Raw genomic sequence first — 18,963 nt, 5'->3', positions numbered from 1 at the left:
TTCTTTTTGCTAAGTCTAATATCAAATGTGGTATTTCTAACTTATGTCTTTCAGTCACAATTCATTCAGTTTTCAAAGACCCTATATAACTTATTTCATGGGGACCCTGAAGAAGAGTCGTTATATCAAGCCATTGCTGTTGTAACCAGCCTTTTGCTCAGGATGGAAGAAGTTGGAAGGAAACTACATAGCCCTACAGCATCAGCCAAAGAATTCTCTGGTACAGTCTGTGCTTCTGGAGGACCCAGTGAGGGGAAAACAGAGAGCCACTTGAAGAAAGATCCCTCCTCTCTGAGGGAAGAACCTCAGTGGTCATTTGCATTTGAACAGATTCTTGCGTCTTTGTTGAATGAACCAGCATTGGTGAGGTTTTTTGAGAAACCCATAGATGTAAAAGTGAAACTAGAAAATGCAAAAACCTCTCAGTTAAGCTGTAGAACCAAGATGTATATCTCTTAACAGGAATTGCCTATTATAGACAAGTTTACTAAGATTCCTGTAGCTGTCAGTTTGATTCTTGGGAATAGGGATCAGGGATTTATCTTGTTACCAATGTGCTTGAAGGTTAAAAAAAAAGATATGTGGAAGCACAATAATTCATTGCTTTGTGGTAATCTCTGATTTTGATATTCTTCATTACAAATGAACTTTTTATAGTTCACATGATATGCAATATCAGGGGAATATGCTAAATGTTACCACCAGAGGGCACTACCATATCACTTTTAGTAAGAAAATTCCTAATTTGTGCTGCTATTTACATATGAATTACTAACGATTTTGAACATGTGATGTTATGTTTGAGTATTAGTGATGCTAACATGTCATCGATAAACCCTACTTTCTAAATTGCCTCAGTCCTATTAGAATGCTTTAGAAATCCAGGCTCTTAGATCTATAGCCTTAATTATCTAAGTGATTACCATACAGGGACCTCATTTTCAAGTTATCTAAGTGAAATAATACTAACTTTTTAAAGTTAATATCATTCAGTTTTCTAATAATAAATGTTTTTTTAGTAACTTCTACATTCTTCCTACCTGAGAGCAGTTCAGAAGCTGCTGACACACTTCTAACTCTGTGACTGATAAAAACAAGTCAAGAACTCAAAATTCTAGGCTAATATAAGGAGAAACAATATTGGATTTAATTTTAAGCTGGATAAAGCCAGTCTCTTCAGAAGGGTTAAGAAACAATTCAGTTAACTATACAGGTCTCTCATTAGACTGCGCAATTACTTGAAATTCTTCTGAGCACTGCTGTTTGTGACATTTGTCTCAGAGTAGCCTGTGACTGCTTTGGTTCTAGCTTTAGATTTTGAATTTTCACCAGTCATGTTTTAAGCTACATTAGATAGACTGAATTACTATGTTAGTCTGGCAAGTCATAAAGTATACTTGTGTGTAATAATAGTTAAGGTAATTGCTGGTGTCTATCTAAAAAGTTTTGACCATCTATCTGATTTAGATGTGTGATTTTTATATTTTATGCTGCTTATATTTCAGTCATTACAATGAAAGCCCATTTAGAGATAATGGGCTTTTGTTAGCACTTTAAAGAAAAAAAAAAAAAAAAGCAAACCACACCTATTCGATCTTCTGTGCTATTTTTGACAAGAGCAATTTATTAATCAATTGACTTAGGAGATTGTGGGGAGAGATCATCCATTGGAGCTGCTTTTTTCACAAAAGGCTTTGGTTTTAAGCCCTTTGACTTTTCAGATATGAAACAATAAAAGGGCAAAATTCTTAGGAGTAACCCAAGATGACGCCCTTTCTGGAAAGGAATTGGTATAGTCAACTTTTGACAAGAGTCCACTGTGAACAAGGCCTAACACAAAGGGTTTCATCATCACAGAAGATGTTATTTTCAAAGAGATTCAAGGATTTTAAGTTGATCCTTTAAATTTCATAAATTGGACTTGGCCAAACACTTAATAGTGTTGTCTTTAAAATGATTTGGTCAACTTTTTCTTTTCGAGGAAATTATCACTTAAAGATACAGTTGGTAAATAAGCATCTATGCCTTTTCTCAGAAATGATTTGCTGAAATGTGTCCAAATTTTAGAGTTTAGTTAATAGTTTATATGTAAACTATCATACATCTGCTATTTTGCAATGATTGTTAAATTATAGTAGGTTCTGTGCTTATATACAAAGGCACTATTGCACATACTCTGTTGAATATTTTGTCAATTATATTTACAAAAAAAGATACTTTCTTAAGAGCATATGTTATTAATATTTGATATGATTTTGAAGTCTGAATATTGAAGTTTAGCCTATATTAGTTACAATTGAATACTTAGATTTTTGAATTGCAAAATGATTATAAATGGAAGTTTAAAAGGCAAACATTTATTTTCTGAGTCTGCAAGAGAAATAAGATGAACACATAGTTTTATAGTTGCTACCTTGTTAAGCAAATGAGTTGTTCTTAGTATTAAAAATCTTATATAGTTGTGTTGAACTGAACCACTGCATTATACCTTATACATTAAATTAAATGTGTTATAAGGAGGCTTTACTTGTCTTTATAAAAATAAATATTACAGGGGCGCCTGGGTGGCTCAGACGTTAAGCGTCTGCCTTCGGCTCAGGTCATGATCCCAGGGTCCTGGGGTCGAGCCCCTCACCGGACTCTCTGCTCAGCAGGGAGCCTGCTTCTCCCTCTCCTGCTCCCCCTGTTTATGTTCTCTCTCTGGCTTTCTCTCTCTCTGTCAAATAAATAAAATCTTGTAAAAAAATAAATATTACAAATCTATTACAGTAAACATGAAAAATTGTTTACTAAAAGATATTACTGTTATTTATTACAGTGTATTTTTATTTACACTTAATTCAGTTATCACTTGAGGACTTCTCTATTAGTTAAGGTTAGGTTGCAGAGAACAGAATTCACTCTAATTAGTTAAGGCAGAAAAGATTTATTACCAGACATTAAGTGGCTTACAGAATTATCAAGGGGACTGACTCTAAATTGAACTTTGAAGAACAACTTCCAAAACTACACCACAGAACCAGGCCACCAAGGGAGTTGCTAATTCTTCTGCGATTAGGAAACTGCTACTTCCTGCTACCATGATGAAAAGCCAACACCACAGCTGCTACTTACAGATCCATGCTCCACCTGCTATGATTTATACCAGCAAAAGAGATGCCAAGCATCCCACCTCTCACCACCCACACTCTAGTGACTAAATTGCAATAGAACAAGCAAACGTCTTCGCAACCATGTTTACCAGCAGAAATGGCAGAAGCATAGCCTTCACCTCCCTTCTGCCATTCAAGTCTCAAGAGTATGCATCTGATTGACCTATAATATATCCAGAATCCTAGTTGCAAGGGAATCTGGAAAATATCCTTTTAGCTTTTTAGCCTCTGCAGTACAGGAAGGCACACTAAGAGACTAGAATGGACATTGAGCACTGCATTTGTTTTCTATTGCTGTGTAACAAGTTACCATGTCACACATTTATTATCTCACCATTTCAGTGGGTTAGAACTCTGGGCTCAGCTTAGCTGGGCTCAGCTCTCACAAGACTGCAACCAAGGAATCAGCCAGGCTGGTTCTCAAGGGAAGGCTCAACTGGGGAAGAATCGACTTCCATGCTTACTTAGGCTTTTGGCAAAATTTATTTCCTTATGGTTATAGGTCTGGAGGCACCAGCTTCTTGCTGTTAGTCAGCCAGAGGCTGTCCTCAGCTCCTAGAGGCTTCACTCAGTTCCTAGCAGCTGCCCTCAACTTCTTCAGGCTGCCCACAGTCCCTTGCCGTGTGGACTTCCCCAAAATGGCCACTTACTTCATCAGTCTAGTAAGGAGTGTCTCTAGAACAAGACGGTATTTTACATAATGTAACATCTCACAGTGGTGGCATCTCATCCCCTTTGTCAAATTCTGTTGGTTAGAGGTAAGTCACAGGCCCTACGCACTCTCAAGGGGAGGTTACACAATGACATGTACATCAGGAAGCAGGGACCGTAGGGGGTACATCATAGAGTCTGTCCACTACAAGTACCTATCTATGTTATCCACCTCTTTTACCATGCAACATACCCTTCTTCCCCTATTTATACATAAGAGCTAATAGCATCAATGGCAAGCTGCTGCCTGTCATGACATAAATCCTCATACAAACAAAAATACATTAATCCTCTCTCCCGAGGGAAGATCCAAGTTTCTATTGGTCACTTGGATCCATGGATGAGTGATACCTACTTGTCCTAATTCACTCTCAGTCCCATCTTGATATCCTGTAACGTGAACTAAACAAAAAAAAAGTTAATTACCATAAAACTCGCCTTATATAAAACAGTAGAGGGAAAGTAGGGAAATAAACTGATTGCTATATATAATTACGTACCTTAAAGAGAAAGGGAGAAACTATGAGTAGCTACTATAGTCCTTATTTCCGCAACTAGTCATGAGGCTGTAGTTGTATTTTTTTAATTATCACACAATAAATTAACTTCCTTTTGCTACACACGTCTATGAATTTTAACACAGGTGTATATTCCTGTAACCATCATCACAATTACAGAACAGTTCCAACACCCCCCAAAACTCCCTCATGCTATCCATTTATAGTCACACTCTCCTCCCACCCAACAACCACTCATGTTTTCTGCCCACCATATAAAAGACCAGATGTTTGCTTTCCCAGAATCCCCACCTCCTGTGGCCATGTGACCAAGTGCTTTTGGATGCCCAGACTTTATTCTCCCTTTTGGAGGGAGCTTCTTAGTGGATCCATGAGCTCAACAGTTCAATAAAGTGTTTTTCCGCTTTTCCAGCCAGAATCCATTTCTTCGGCTATTTAAAGTAAGATTGATACATGTGACACTGGGAGCCCTATTCCACTAGATCCCTCAAAGCAACGCAAGCAAATTATCCCGGTAGCTACATTCCTCGGCTTAAAATCACCAGTAGAAGGGTGTTTTATCCTTCATCTCACATTATACTGCAACTTCTGTTTCTATTATCAGAACCACATCTTCCTCCTATCCTAGAAGCATCGAGCAATAGATTTCCTAGCTTCTAATTCTACTTGTCTTCCTCTGCAGGTAATGTCTCCTTTATGGCTGCTTTTAAGATCTTGGTCTTTCCAATGTTCTGCAGTTTCTTATGATTTATGCAGATTTTTAAAAAATCCTGTTTGGGGGCGCCTGGGTGGCTCAGTTGGTTAAGCGACTGCCTTCGGCTCAGGTCATGATCCTGGAGTCCCGGGATCGAGTCCCGCATCGGGCTCCCTGCTCGGCGGGGAGTCTGCTTCTCCCTCTGACCCTCCCCTCTCTCATGTACTCTCTCTCATTCTCGCTCTCTCAAATGAATAAATAAATCTTTAAAAAATAAAAATAAAATAAAATAAAAATAAAAAAAATAAAAAATCCTGTTTGGGATTAATGATTAAATTTTGATAATCAACTATCATTCCCCAAGACCCATGTACCTTCTGCACAAGCCAAACAGGCAAGTTAAATGAGGATGTAATAGAAATCCCTCTCCCGCCTCCCATATAACTACATACATCCTTCATATCTTTGATGGGCACTCATTTCTGTGATTTCCCCAAGGATACAGTATTGACAGATACAGCAAACCCTTCGTGGCCCTTCCTACCATAAACAGTCCTTACTACACTGGTCAGGGAGAAAATGTGATCGATCTGTCAGTTGCTGAGTATGGCTATTTTATTTCTTTTTAGTATTTTATTTGTTTATTTGTCAGAGAGAGCACAAACAGGTGGAGTGGCAGGCAGAAGGAGAAGCAGACTCCCCACTGAGCAAGGAGCCCGATGGGGGACTCAATCCCAGGACCCTGGGATCATGACCCGAGCCGAAGGTAGATGTTCAACTGACTGAGCCACCCAGGCATCCCTGAGTATGGCTATTTTAAATATACATCCATAAACTAAGAACTAACCATATGAATATTTGCAGATCCACTGGACCCACTGTAGATGGATTCAGGATAAAATTCTGTCTCCTGACTCCATAAGCCCTGATTCTCACCAGTGGATGCCAATTGTATTCTAAGTGGCCCTGGATAAGTGTGAATTCAACGTCAGTGTCCAGTCTCTGAAAAGTATGAGTATTTCTAGTTGCCCAGTCATGATTACCCTGGTAAATGGCCACAGGCCCCTCTGGCCAGAAGGAAAAAGGAAAGCCAGAAAGAAAATGTACAACATGCTTATGGTATTCATTGTGGAGTCCTTCTTCAAGTGTACCTGGCTTTCCCTTCAAGGGCCTCTGGGTATGTGAACTGACTCAGGCCTGCAAACTGGGGTAGAGGCCATGAATCTCCATCACAATGACTTAGATTAGATCTTTGTTCACCAGACACATATGTTGGCTATACGGATCAAGTAAAAAATAAGTAGGCCGCTCATTTATTTCCATCTAAGGAAACTGAAGAACAGCCACTACCAAACTTCTCGGCAAGTCAAAACATTCAGATTACATCTCTGGCCATGCTTCTATCACATTAACCATGCTCACCCCATCTCTTGTCATTAAGTGCTGCCACTTCGTCTTTGCCAGTCTAAGATCCCATTATTCTCCTTGAAATTAGCAAGTTCCTTTCAGTGGCAGCATGTCTCATTTTTATCCCTGGCCTATTGAAGACTACCACTGTAGCATGTTTCGGGAATAATAAGGCTTTTCTCATCAATATATTTTTCAATGCCTTGGGGAAGAGAACATCCCCTGGGTCCTCTTGGGAGACATAGTTAGGATGTAAGTTAGTGGGTCATATATCATAAATGGACTCCATTGTTTCTATTTCCTTGTCTTTGGAGTATCTCCTGTACATTATACCAAGGAATATCTGGCATATCAACTTCATTTAATATGGGCTAGTTTTTTTTTTTTAAAGATTTTATTTATTTATTTGAGAGAGAGAGAATGAGAGAGAGAGAGAGAGCAGGAGAGGGGGGAGGGTCAGAGGGAGAAGCAGACTCCCTGCCGAGCAGGGAGCCCGATGTGGGACTCGATCCCGGGACTCCAGGATCATGACCTGAGCCGAAGGCAGTCGCTTAACCAACTGAGCCACCCAGGCGCCCAATATGGGCTAGTTTTTAGCCTTGGCTTCAGTCAACTGAGCAAAAAAGAACCACTTCCAACTGGGCAAACTAGTAATTGAATCCAGAATCTCTAGTAAGTATTCAGGTGTTGATATATTTGGCCTAATCTAAAATTACATTCCTTCTTCCATGGTATAGTATTCTCAAAATACATTCCTGCACATATTCTGCAGATCTCTGCCATTATAAATTAGCAAAATTCTGTAATTATCTCCTCCCAGTTCAGACTTTTATTTGTATCCTTGGAGCAATTCTGTGACCTAACTAGTTATAGGTCTGGAAGCAATGAGAGGAGGTAGGGGTGGTACCTGAGGAAAATTGACATTCCCTAGCAAGTAGCTTCAAGCAAGCGAACATTCCCTTCAAGCAACATTCCCTAGGTGGTTCAAGCAAGGCAGAGCCAGCCTCATCAAATAGCATGCTTCCACGGGCAAGTAAGGCTCATTGGTGAAATACTTAGAGTCATCTGAATTCACTCAAATGTCCCCATTTCTATTCTAGGGTGTCTCTCTAATCAAATAAATGCCCTTACTTTCATAAAAGTGACCTGACAAGGCTGTGAGTTCGGCATATATTGTAATTGAACAACCCATGGGATCAGACTCTCATTTTCAGCTAGGTCAGCTCTACTTCAACAAGGGGTAAGGGAATAGAAACTCCTAGTCCTCTTTTCTTTGAGCTTAGAATTTAAATCCTGCGATTGCCATTTTCTTTCTCAAACCTCTAGAGCACAGTTAGAAGTTATTCCACTCCACAGTCTTTGGGTATCATGAGCGCCAAAATAATCTGTAGTAGCAGTTACCTGGTCTATCAAGCCTTGCCTTCAATAGACACTTCATGGTAGATGCCCACTTGTGATAATTTGATTGGTTTGCCATCATGTGCCATAGACTATCAACATCCCATCTTCTAATATTAACAGTATCATCACTGCTTTCAAATCCAATCATGCTATCTAATCGATCTGAGTTTCCCAGTTTCTTGAAATGCTATTGCCTTTAAGCACTCCTGCTACTACATTCTTTATTGGTCAGGGTTCAATTTCAGAGAACAGAAGCCACTCTAGCTGGTCTAAAGAGGAAGCAATTTATTACAGGGTGTAAAATGGCTTAGAGAATCATTCGGAAGAGCTGTAGAAACAGATGCTGAGCCTTCAAAATGACTCTCAAAGCCACATCACAAAGCCATGCCATCAAAGAGTGCTGCTGTCTCTCCATACCATCAGGAAATTTCCGGCTCCAGAACCGTGTTACTCTTGCCACAATAGGGAAGCCATTACTATTGCTATTAGTTCCAGAAAAATGCCACCCACAGTATAACCTGCACCAGCAAAATGGGTGCCCTATCACTGCCTCTGGACTCCCATGTAGTTAATATCTAGACCATGGGACCTCTGCTAACCCTCCTGAAGAATAACTAAACCAACTCAACCGCTGTGCTTCTCAGCACAGGCAGGAGAAATGAAGCAAAAGCCATATTACACCTTCTAAATCGCATGCCCATGCATCGGATTAGCTGAACCTAAATCATATTCAGAGCTTCAGCTGCAAGGAAGTCTGGGAAGTGTGTTTGTATGTGTACTTTCCATCACCTGCATTACAGGTTACACTCTAGGATGAGGGTGGAATGGAGCTGAACACCAAGTCACAGTATCTACCCTAGCCTTCATCAAAGACTTAATATATTTGGCTTGAACCCCAATTCCAGGATCACAGGAAGCTCAGAGTTCTTTCTGTGATTTTGTCTCTATTTTCTTACGTTTCTCTGAATCATTCTCTGCTTCTAAATGCACACTGCCTTCCTGAGGCCTCTAATCAGAACCTGGCCCAAAACTCCACCCCTCCACCATCTTCTAAAAGAAATCAAATCACACTTAAGCATATGATGATTTATGCATTTCCCCCCCAAGATTTGTGAGGTTATAGGGGAGAAAGGCCATATCAAGGAGCATATAGCCATCTACCATCTCATTGGGCCTCTATCTTTTTCCACACTTTCGCTTCAAGCTGATCCCTTAAGCTCATAACTTTCCACAAGTCCACACTCCACTTATGACTCTCCCTGCCATTTGAAGCACTATGAGAAGCATAGGACCCTCCTTCTGCTCTGGGCTATTTCTCTTGTATGGTGAAGCCCACAAGTCCTATGTACAATTTCTTCAGGCTCCCCTGAAATTCCAATGAATAAAGTAGTTTTTTTTCATTTCATTATCGGTTATGTATTTCATTAATTGTTATTGTTCTAATTTGCTAATCCTGTATCTTATGAAGAGTAGCTTATGTCCTCATGTTTTCAAAAGGAGTAAGAAAAGGAGAAAGAGCCAAGGACCAGTCCATTTTGCATAAGACATGAGAAATACTTCGTTCATCTCCACCTCGGGGACTTGGCTTTTTTACATCATTATTTCAGTAATTTATTAAGAGTTGCTACCTATTCCCTGGTGACTCATTAATGGTATCCTAAGCATCTCCCTTTAACGAGTGAGACTTGCTCACTTCCTTGCTTACCACTCCTGGAGGAATCTCCTCACATGATTAAAATTGAAAATTGGGATTAGCAGTGGCTCTCTTCTTCCTGTTTCGTAATTTTCAGATGCCCAGGCTAATTGTTCCTCTCCTAAGCCAAGACCCGAATCAACAATATGAAAAGTGGATGAATTCCAAATACTGGCTTTTGTCTGATTACCAATTTGTAAAGAAACAAAGACATAATATGGGTCAACTTTTTTTTCTTTTTCTTCAAATTTATTAGATTTTTAAACAATAAAAACAAAGGAAATATTCTTGAAAAGACAAAGCTATATTGATGGGGAATAGAGCAGTGGCCGCCAGGGGTTAGTGGCAGGGGAGGGTGCGATTATAAAGGGAATTTGGGGGGATTGATGGAACTATTCTGTATTCTGATTATAATAGTGGGTACATGAATCCATACATGTGTTAAAACTCATAGAACAGTATGCCAAATGAAAAAATCAATTTCACAGTATGCTAATTTAAAATAAAAATTTTCAGAAGAAAAAAAATCCATTTTTTTTTTTTTGTATTGCATAGGATATATCTAAAAAGGTACGTAAGATGCACATTTCAGTGATTTCCTCTGAGGAAGGCAACTAGATGGAAAACAGGTTGGAGAAATATCCTTATTCCTTGTTTACCTTGTGTTTTGAATTTTTTTAATACATTATTTTATTAAAGTATAACATAAGCATACATTTAGATGAATTATCACCAAGTGAACACACCCACCCATGCAACCACCACTAAGGGCACAATATGGAATATTGCCAGCACCTCAGGAGCCTCCCTCCTGCCGCCTCCCATTCATTATCTTTTTCTCTCCTCCCCAGAGAAAACCACAATCTTGACTTCTATGACCACAGATTAGTTTCACCTATAAAAATTTATATAAATGGAATCGTACAATATGTATTCCTTTTTGTTTGTCTTCTTTCACTCAGTATTATGGGACTCATTCATATAGTATATCGGCAGTTCATTTCCTTTTATTGTGGTGTGATATTTCACTGTATGGATACTCTATAAATTTTTTATCCATTCTACCATTAATGAACATTTGGGTTGTTTCCAGCTTTGGAATATTATGAATAATGTGGTTTCAAACATTCTGGTATTTGTCCTTTGGTGCCACTATTTATATATCTCTTTTGGGTATATCTTTTACATATCTAGGAGCGGAATTACTGGGTCAATAGGGTACATACATGTTCAGCTTTTTGGGTTTCTTTTAAGATTTTATTTATTTGAGAGAGGGAGAGAATGAGCAAGGGGAGGGGCAGAGGGAGAAGCAGACTCTCCACTGAGCGGGGAGCCAGACGTGGGGCTCGATCCCAGGACCCTGAGATCATGACCTGAGCCGAAGGCAGACGCTTAACTGACTGAGCCACCCAGGCACCCCACATGTTCAGCTTTGATAGATGCCAAATGGTGTTTCAAGTGGCTGTACCAATTAACACTCCAATCAATCACAAATAAGAGTTGTGGTAGCTGTGTATCCTCATCAACACTTGGAATGGTCTTCCTATTTTCATCTTAGCCATTCTGGTGAGTGTATAATGTCATCTCGTGGTTTAAATTTGCATTTTCCTCATTGTTTCTTAAATTCTATTGAGGTATAATGTACATACAAATTAATGCATTCACTTAAAGTGCATATTTTGATGAGTTTGACAAATTTATACACCCACACCACACTCAAGGCATGGAACATTTTCACCACCCTAAAAAGTCCCCTTGTTCCCCAACCGGGACAACCTCCTCTACCCTCATGCCCAAGCAACCCTTGACATGCTTTCTGTCATATAGCACATTTATCTTTACTAGAGTTTCATAGAAATTGAGTCACACAGTAAGTTCTCTTTTATGTCTGCCATTTCTTGCTCAGCATAATGTTTGTAAGATTCATCTATGCTGTTGCCTATATCAGAAGTTAATTCTTTTTAGTATTCCATTAGTATGAATATTCCACAATTTGTATATTTATTCACTTGTTCAGTGTCATTTGGGTTATATCCAGCTTTTGGCTATTATGAATAATGTTGCTAGGAACATTTGGGTACAAGTCTTTTTCAAAACATGTTTTCATTTCTCCGGGTTAAATACCCAGAAATGGGAATGACAGGATATGTATTTTTTTAATCTCATAAGGAACTTCCAAACTGTTTTCCAGATTAGCTGTATCATTTTGCATTCCCACCAGCAATATATGAGAGCTCCAATTGCCTCACATTCTTGCCAGCACTTGGCATTCTTAAATTTTGTCTTTTTAATTTTGGCCATTCTCGAGCATGTGTAGTAGTATTTCATATTGTAGTTTCAATTTGCATTTCACTGATGACTGATGAAGTTCAGCCTCAATTAATGTACTTATGGGCCATTCTTGCATCTTCTTTTGGGAAGAGTCTGTTAGACTCTTTCACTGATTTAAAACATATTTTAAATCAGCCTTATTGAGGTGCAAATCACATACAATAAAATTTACTGATTTTAAACAGTCTGCGGAGTTTTCAAGAAACTTTACACTCATTATAATCACCACTCCAATCAAGATGTAGAACATTTCCATCAACCCAAAAAGTTCCCCTGGGCCCCTTTGAACAATCCCCTCCCTCCACCCGTGGTCCTTGGCAACACTGACGTGCTTCCTTTCTTTCTTCTTCTTCTTTTTTTTTTTTTTTTAACACTGATCTGCTTTTTATCACTATAGTTTTAGTTTTGCTTTTTCTAGAATTTCATATAAATGGAATCATACAGGATGTAGCCTTTCTTATTTTATAAGATTTTATTCTTCGTTTTCATATACTTCTAAAAACAGCTTTATTGAGACAATTTACATACTGTGAAATTCACCCATTTCAAATGCACAATCTGATGAGTTTTAGTAATCTTACAGAGTTGTACATGCATCATCACAATCTAGTTTAGAACATTTTCATCACCCAGAAAAGAGAGTTCTTAATCTTCATTCCCACTGCCAGCCCAGGTAACAAATAATCTGTCAATCTGGCTACTTTCACTTATAATGCTTTTGAGATTCATTCTTGTTAGCCAACTATCAGCAGTTAATTCCTTTTCATAGCCGAGTAGTATTCCACTGTGTGGCTACATGACAAAATGTATATCTATTCAACAGTCAGTGTACATGTGGATCATTTCCACCTTTTAGCATTCCGTGGTACAAGTTTTGTGTGGTCATATGCTCTCATTTCTCTTAAGTAGGTACCTAGAATTGGAATTGTTGGGTCATATGCTAACACTATGTGTGACATTTTGAGGAACTGTCAAATTATTTTCCCAAGTGGCTGCTCCATCTTATATTTCCACCAGCAATGTGTGAGGTGTCCAATTTCTCCATATGCTTGCCAACACTTGTTGTCTTTTTTATTGTGGCCACTCTAGTGGATGTGAAGTGGTATCCCACTGCAGTTTTCATCTGTATTTTCCTAACATCTAATGATGTTGAGCATCTTTCTATGTTCTTACTAGCTGTTATGGGCTGAATCGTGTCCCCCCAAAACTCATGAAGTGGAGCCTTGTCCGGTTGAGACGTAGTAGTCAGCCCCTGTGTGGGGCTGCATGGCACCGTGGCCTGAAGAGGTAGCTGAGCTTGCGTCCACCTAGAACCCTACCACACCAGACAGCATCCTTGACAGCTTGCTGAGGGCTTCCCTGAGGCCTGGCAGAGTTGGGCCTGGAGACCCTGAGGCTGGCTAGTCCAGCTCAGAGTGGCTATCAGCGCTGCCATCAAATCATGGGTTGGGGTGGGGGGTGGCCTGTGGTTCACTGCTGCTTCTGGGTCTGAGCCCAGCCAGTGTCAGCCATGGAGAGGGCTCTGGTCTCGGCAGGAAAGGGGTTGCAGCCTGCCCCTTACCCCCCACCCCAGTTCTCCTGTCTCCACTTCTCACTGCCCATTCTTTTTTTCATACTCTATCTCTGAAATCCAGTGTGTATTTCACACTTACAGAACATCTGAACTTGAACTGGCTGCATTTCAAGTACTCAATTGGCACGTGAGGCCAGTGGCTACTGTATGGGACAGCACAGTTCTATAGCTTTACCAATATATTTTGTCTACTTATTCTGTCATTGACAGAAAGAGGTATGATAGAATTGTCCTATGACTATGGATGTATCACCTTTTATTTCTATCCAGTTTTGCTTTAAAAATATTGAGTCTAGGGTATTGTGTACATCAAAATTTTAAAATTTTATCTTTTTTCTGGTGAACTGGGTCTACTGTCATTGTGAAATGATCCTTGTTATCTCTAGTTCACGCTTCCTGCATGAACCCCTGAACCTCATTCGTTCTCATCATGACTTATTTGCTATGGTTGCTGTGTAATTTAATGCTCCGTATATTGTTGACCTTACATGACATTATTATTATTGTTGATTTATACAATGTTTACTTAAGATTTCCCAACAGATTTACTATTTTTATTGCTCTTGATCACTTCTTGCATCTCTAAGCTGCCATCTTGATCACCTATATTTGATATTTCTTTTAGTATGAATCTGCTGGTGACAGATTTTCTGTTTTTGTCTGAAAATATCTTCAGTTCACCTTCTTTTTCTAAATCTTTTATTATGAGATCATTTAGGTTCACATGCCGTTGTGAGAAATAATACAGAAAGATCCCATATACCTTTTACCCAGTTCCCCCAAAGGTAACACCCTGCGTATATATAGTGCATACACCCTGCATAGATACGGTACAATATCACAATCAGGAAACTGACATTGATTCAAGACACTGACCTTATTGAGATTTCTTGTTTAAATGTATTCGTGTGTGTGTGTGTGTTTCATTCTGTGCAATTTTATCACTTGTAAGGATTCTTGTGACCACTACCACATCCAAATGCAGAGCAGTTCTCTATCAGAAGGCACTCTGATGCTACCCCGTTACAGCACATCCATCTCCCTGCTGCCCACCCCAGCTCCAAAAACCACTAATCCAGTCTCCTGTTCTAAAATTTTACCCTTTCAAACATTGTATAAGTGGAACCATACAGTAAGTGACCTCTGGGGATTGGCTTTTTTCAGTCATCACAATTCCCTGGAGATGCATCCGGGTTGTTACGTATATCAACAGTTAGTTCCCTTTTATTCATGAATAGTAGTCCATGGTATGGCATGTGCCCCAGTTTGTTTAACCATTCGTCCACTGGGGCACATGTGGACTGTTTCCAGTTTGGGGATATTATGATTGAAGCTGCTATGAACATTCATGTATAAGTTTGTGCGTGAACATAAATTTTCCTTTATCTGGGATAAATTACCAAGAGTGCAATCGCTAGGTTGTATGGCACGTACATGCTTAGTTTTGTGAAAAACTGCCATTCTCATTCCCACCAGCAATGGGTAAGTGATCTAGCTCCTCAGCATCCTCTCTAGCATTTGGTGTTGTCACTACTTTTTATTTTAGCCAATCTGATAGACATGTAGTGGTATCTCATTGTGGTTTTGTTTTATGTATGTATGTATGTATGTATGTATTTATTTGACAGAGAGAGAGAGAGAGCAAGCACAAGCAGGGAGAGAGGCAGAGGGAGAAGGAGAAGCAGACCCCGCTAAGCAGAGAGCCCGACATGGGGCTCGGTCCCAGGACCCCAGGCTCATGACCTGAGCCGAAAGCAGATGCTTAAGGACTGAGCCACCCAGGTGCCCCCTCACTGTGGTTTTAATTTGCATTTCCGTGATGGTTAATGTTATGGCCTGAATTGTACCCCACCCCCACCAAATGTGTATGTTGAAGTCCTAACCCCCAGTACCTCAGAATGTAACTGTATTTGGAAAGGTCTTTAAAGAAGCGATTCAATTAAAACGAGGCCATTAGGGTGGGAACCTAATCCAATATGACTGGTGTCCTTGTGAGAAAAAAAGGAGACATGAGGGGCACGTGTGCCTACAGAGACGGCTACGTAAAGAGGCTGCAAGAAAGCAGCCAGCTGGGGCGCCTGGGTGGCTCAGTTGTTAAGCGTCTGCCTTCGGCTCAGATCGTGATCCCAGAGTCCTGGGATCGAGCCCCGCATCGAGCCCCGCATCGAGCCCCGCATCGAGCCCCGCATCGAGCCCCGCATCGGGCTCCCTGCTCGGCAGGAAGCCTGCTTCTCCCTCTCCCACTCCCCCTGCTTGTGTTCCCTCTCTCGCTGTGTCTCTCTCTGTCAAATAAATAAATAAAATTAAAGAAAAAAAAAAAGAGAGAGAGCAGCCAGCAGCAAGCTAAGGAAAGAGGCTTCAAAAGAAACCAACCATGCCAACATTTTGATCTTGGACTTCTAGCCTTCAGAACTGTAAGAACATAAATTTCTGTGGTTGAAGCCAGCTTGTAGTATTTTGATATGGCAGCTCTAGCCAACTAGTATAGGTACTGATGTTGAACATCTCTTCATGTGTTTATTTGCCATGTGTATATCCTCTCCACCGAAATGTCTCTTCATGTCTTTTGCCCATTTTCCAATGGATTGTTTGGGTTTTTTTACTGTTGGGTTTTGAGAGTTCTTTTTCTATTCTAGACACAAGGTTTTTGTTGGCCATGTGGTTTGCAAACGTTTTCTCCCAGTGTACAGCTTGTCTTTTATGTAATTCATAGGATTTTGATGAGGTCCAATTTATCAATTTTTCCTTCATATTATGGTGATTCTGCTGTCAAATTTAAGAATTATTTGGCTACTTATGATCCCCCAAATTTACTTCTATGGTTTTCTCTAGACATTTTGGCATTTTGTGTTTTACATTTGTCTGTTATCCATTTTGAGTGAATTTCTGTGTAAGGTGGGGGTTTAGGGTGAGGTTCATTTTTTGCCTCTGCGTGTCCAATTGTTCCGGTACCACTTTTCTGAAAAGGCTCTTTCTTCATCGAATTGCTTTTGCACTTTTGTAAAGAATCAACTGGACATATTTGTGTGGGTGTGTTCACTTCCTCTTTTGAAAGATATTTTCGCTGGACATCAAATTGTATACTGCTTTTTCATTTTTAAAAAGTTTCCCGCTGTTTGACAATATCATCACATTGTCTGTTGGATTCTATAGTTTCTATTAAGCTGTCAGTTTTATTGTTGCTCTTTTGAAGGTAATCTTTCTTTTTTTATGACTGCCTTCACCCCCTTAACAGTCTCAAAACAGTGTAAGCTTTTAAAGTAGCATTTGGAAAAAAGAGAACATGAAGCAAAATCACATCTAATGTTACCACCCTACCACAACCCCAGATTTGCACTTTTGGATACTAGTTTCTGTAAGCATTTTTAATTATGGCTAATTCTTTAATCCTCTGCCTATTTCTTTTAAATCATACCCTCTTCTATATGTTTTCAGTTGCGGTGTCCCCAACCACAATGTAATATTCTTGCATTTGCAAAAATAGATAATAAGGAAGCCTTGCCAACATCTACATTTATAATTCTTATCTTCTATTCAGTAGTAAGAGATTTTTCCTTTCAACTAGCTCTGCATGGGCTGATTTATGGTTTTATATACGCCTAAGAGGGGAAAGGTACACAGAAGTGTCTAATACATTACATAAAGACTAGTATCTCCACCCTTCTCTTTTTTAAAAGTAAGAAGAAACTTTTTTTCAGTAATTTCATTTGTATTCCCATGACTCTGCCTTCATTTTCCTTTTTGTTTCAGCAAATGTTTTGGTCAGTTGGGATTTCTTCTACCATTTTTGGTGTTGTTCTTGTGCCTATGGTAGTTCTTTTATGGATTATTTGTAGGTTTTAGAGATTCTTCTTGTAATTTCCAGTATTTTTTTTTTTTGGAATTTAAATAGTATGAATCCATAAAGTGGCTTCTAGAAAAAAAAGTCCATTTTCCTAACATGCTGAATACATTCAGAGGGCCATATGTTCATTTTACTCAAGTGTGCTGGCAGCCTACCTTGTGAGAAATAGCATCAACTGAAGATTCTGTAAGCCATTACCAATGGTAACAATCAAAAGTCACCACTCCCTGCAATTCAAGCAAAGCTACTGCTTCACATATTCAGTTTTGTACAATACGGAGCCTCTTTGATAGCTTCCCCAAGTTGAGTAGGAAACAGAGTATCCCGGCAAGGTTGAGCAGACAGAAAAACGGAAATGTTTCAGCAACCTCTAGGAGTGAAGTCGCGAGCTTTAACTTCCCTGGTAATTTTCCTGAATATCTTTTATGTCAGATCTCCAAAGGGTTTTTCTCCCAGAAATTTCTGGAGCTTGTGTCTGTGTTTTGAAAGGCAGACGATTACACTGAAGTTCCTTTCACGGTGCTTATTAAAAGACAACTGCATATAACATTTTCCAATTTTCAGAGTGATTTCATCATATAACCATCCACTCAAACCTCATTTCCAACAAGGCTGTGATGTTGATAGGCTAAAGACTTGTCCCCATTTTAGAGATGAGGAAACTAAGTCAATTGTCCAAGATATTACAGATAATAAATGACAGGACCTGAACAAGTACCTGAGTCAAGTCGGCTGATTCTGGTGCTCCTTCCTTCCCACAAAACTGCCCCCATGTGGTTTGCAAAGGTTTTGCAATAACAGGATACATTAAATAGCCATGAATAAAATCTCCTAAGTTTACAAAGAATGGATTTTTATTTTAAGGTTTTCTTACCTATGGAAATCGCCCATCAGTTTGCCAGAAGTGTTTTGATAATTAAGTAAGTGTGGATCTGTCTTAGCAGGGGATATTTTCACTCTTGGCCCAAGGCAAAGCCCCTGCTCCCAGGCTAACAATTTCGCTACATAGTCAGGTCACTTCTGAGTCCCCATGAGAGAGCCACCCACAACTAAAAGCTCAATATGAAATTTGAATTTAAATTGAATTTGCTCGCCAGGTAATCAGAGGTCAGTGGAAGGTGAAGAGATTTAATAAGTGCACCCTCTCTGCCCGGTGTAGACATAGGCTGGGACAAGACCAACCCTGGGCTAACCTTCCTAGGTGCTGTGGGTTCAAGGAGGAGTTTTCATGCCTGAATCCTACCACTCACCGTTCTCCTCAAAGCTTTCCTCTCTGAACGCTATAAGCACAAGGAACAATTAGCAGAACAGCAGGAAAATGTCATTTACTAATAAAAGCTTGATTTGAGGAATCAGCATATGCCTGGTACCCCCTCTTCTCCTCTTTCTATCTTTCTGTTGCAGGGTTCTCTGGTTCTTAAAAAAAAAAAAAAGAATTAATTGGAAAATGCAGCTTACGCTACTCCCTCCCCTCGGAATCTGAGAAGCTAAGGTCTTCTCTTCAGAACAAATTGGCCTGACCTAAAAATCCAGAGCAGGGGGAACTGACTAAATAGTCAGAGATGTATATTACTCTTCACCGTGATGACCTTGTGGCCCTAATGATTCATCAGACCACTCAGATTAGTAGCTCCAACGC

General features: G+C 39.6%; 1 protein-coding gene across 4 annotated transcripts in view; it reads left to right on the top strand.

Moving 5' to 3' along the window:
- Positions 1-2,516, top strand: part of TBC1D8B (TBC1 domain family member 8B) — a 56,849-nt gene extending 54,333 nt beyond the window's left edge. For all 4 annotated transcript variants that reach the window (XM_081808468.1, XM_081808469.1, XM_081808465.1 and 1 more), the window contains one exon: positions 55-2,516. In XM_081808468.1, the coding sequence (XP_081664594.1) occupies positions 55-459 (405 nt within the window). In that variant the 3' untranslated portion in view covers positions 460-2,516. The remainder of the gene's footprint in view (positions 1-54) is intronic.
- The last annotated feature ends 16,447 nt before the right edge of the window (positions 2,517-18,963 follow it).

The sequence above is a fragment of the Leptonychotes weddellii genome, chromosome X (assembly GCF_054177405.1).
Source record: "Leptonychotes weddellii isolate Sample4059 chromosome X, ASM5417740v2, whole genome shotgun sequence".
NCBI classification, from domain to species: Eukaryota; Metazoa; Chordata; class Mammalia; order Carnivora; family Phocidae; genus Leptonychotes; species Leptonychotes weddellii.
Note: the sequence above shows the minus strand (reverse complement) of the source record. Positions and strands in the feature narration are given on the sequence as shown.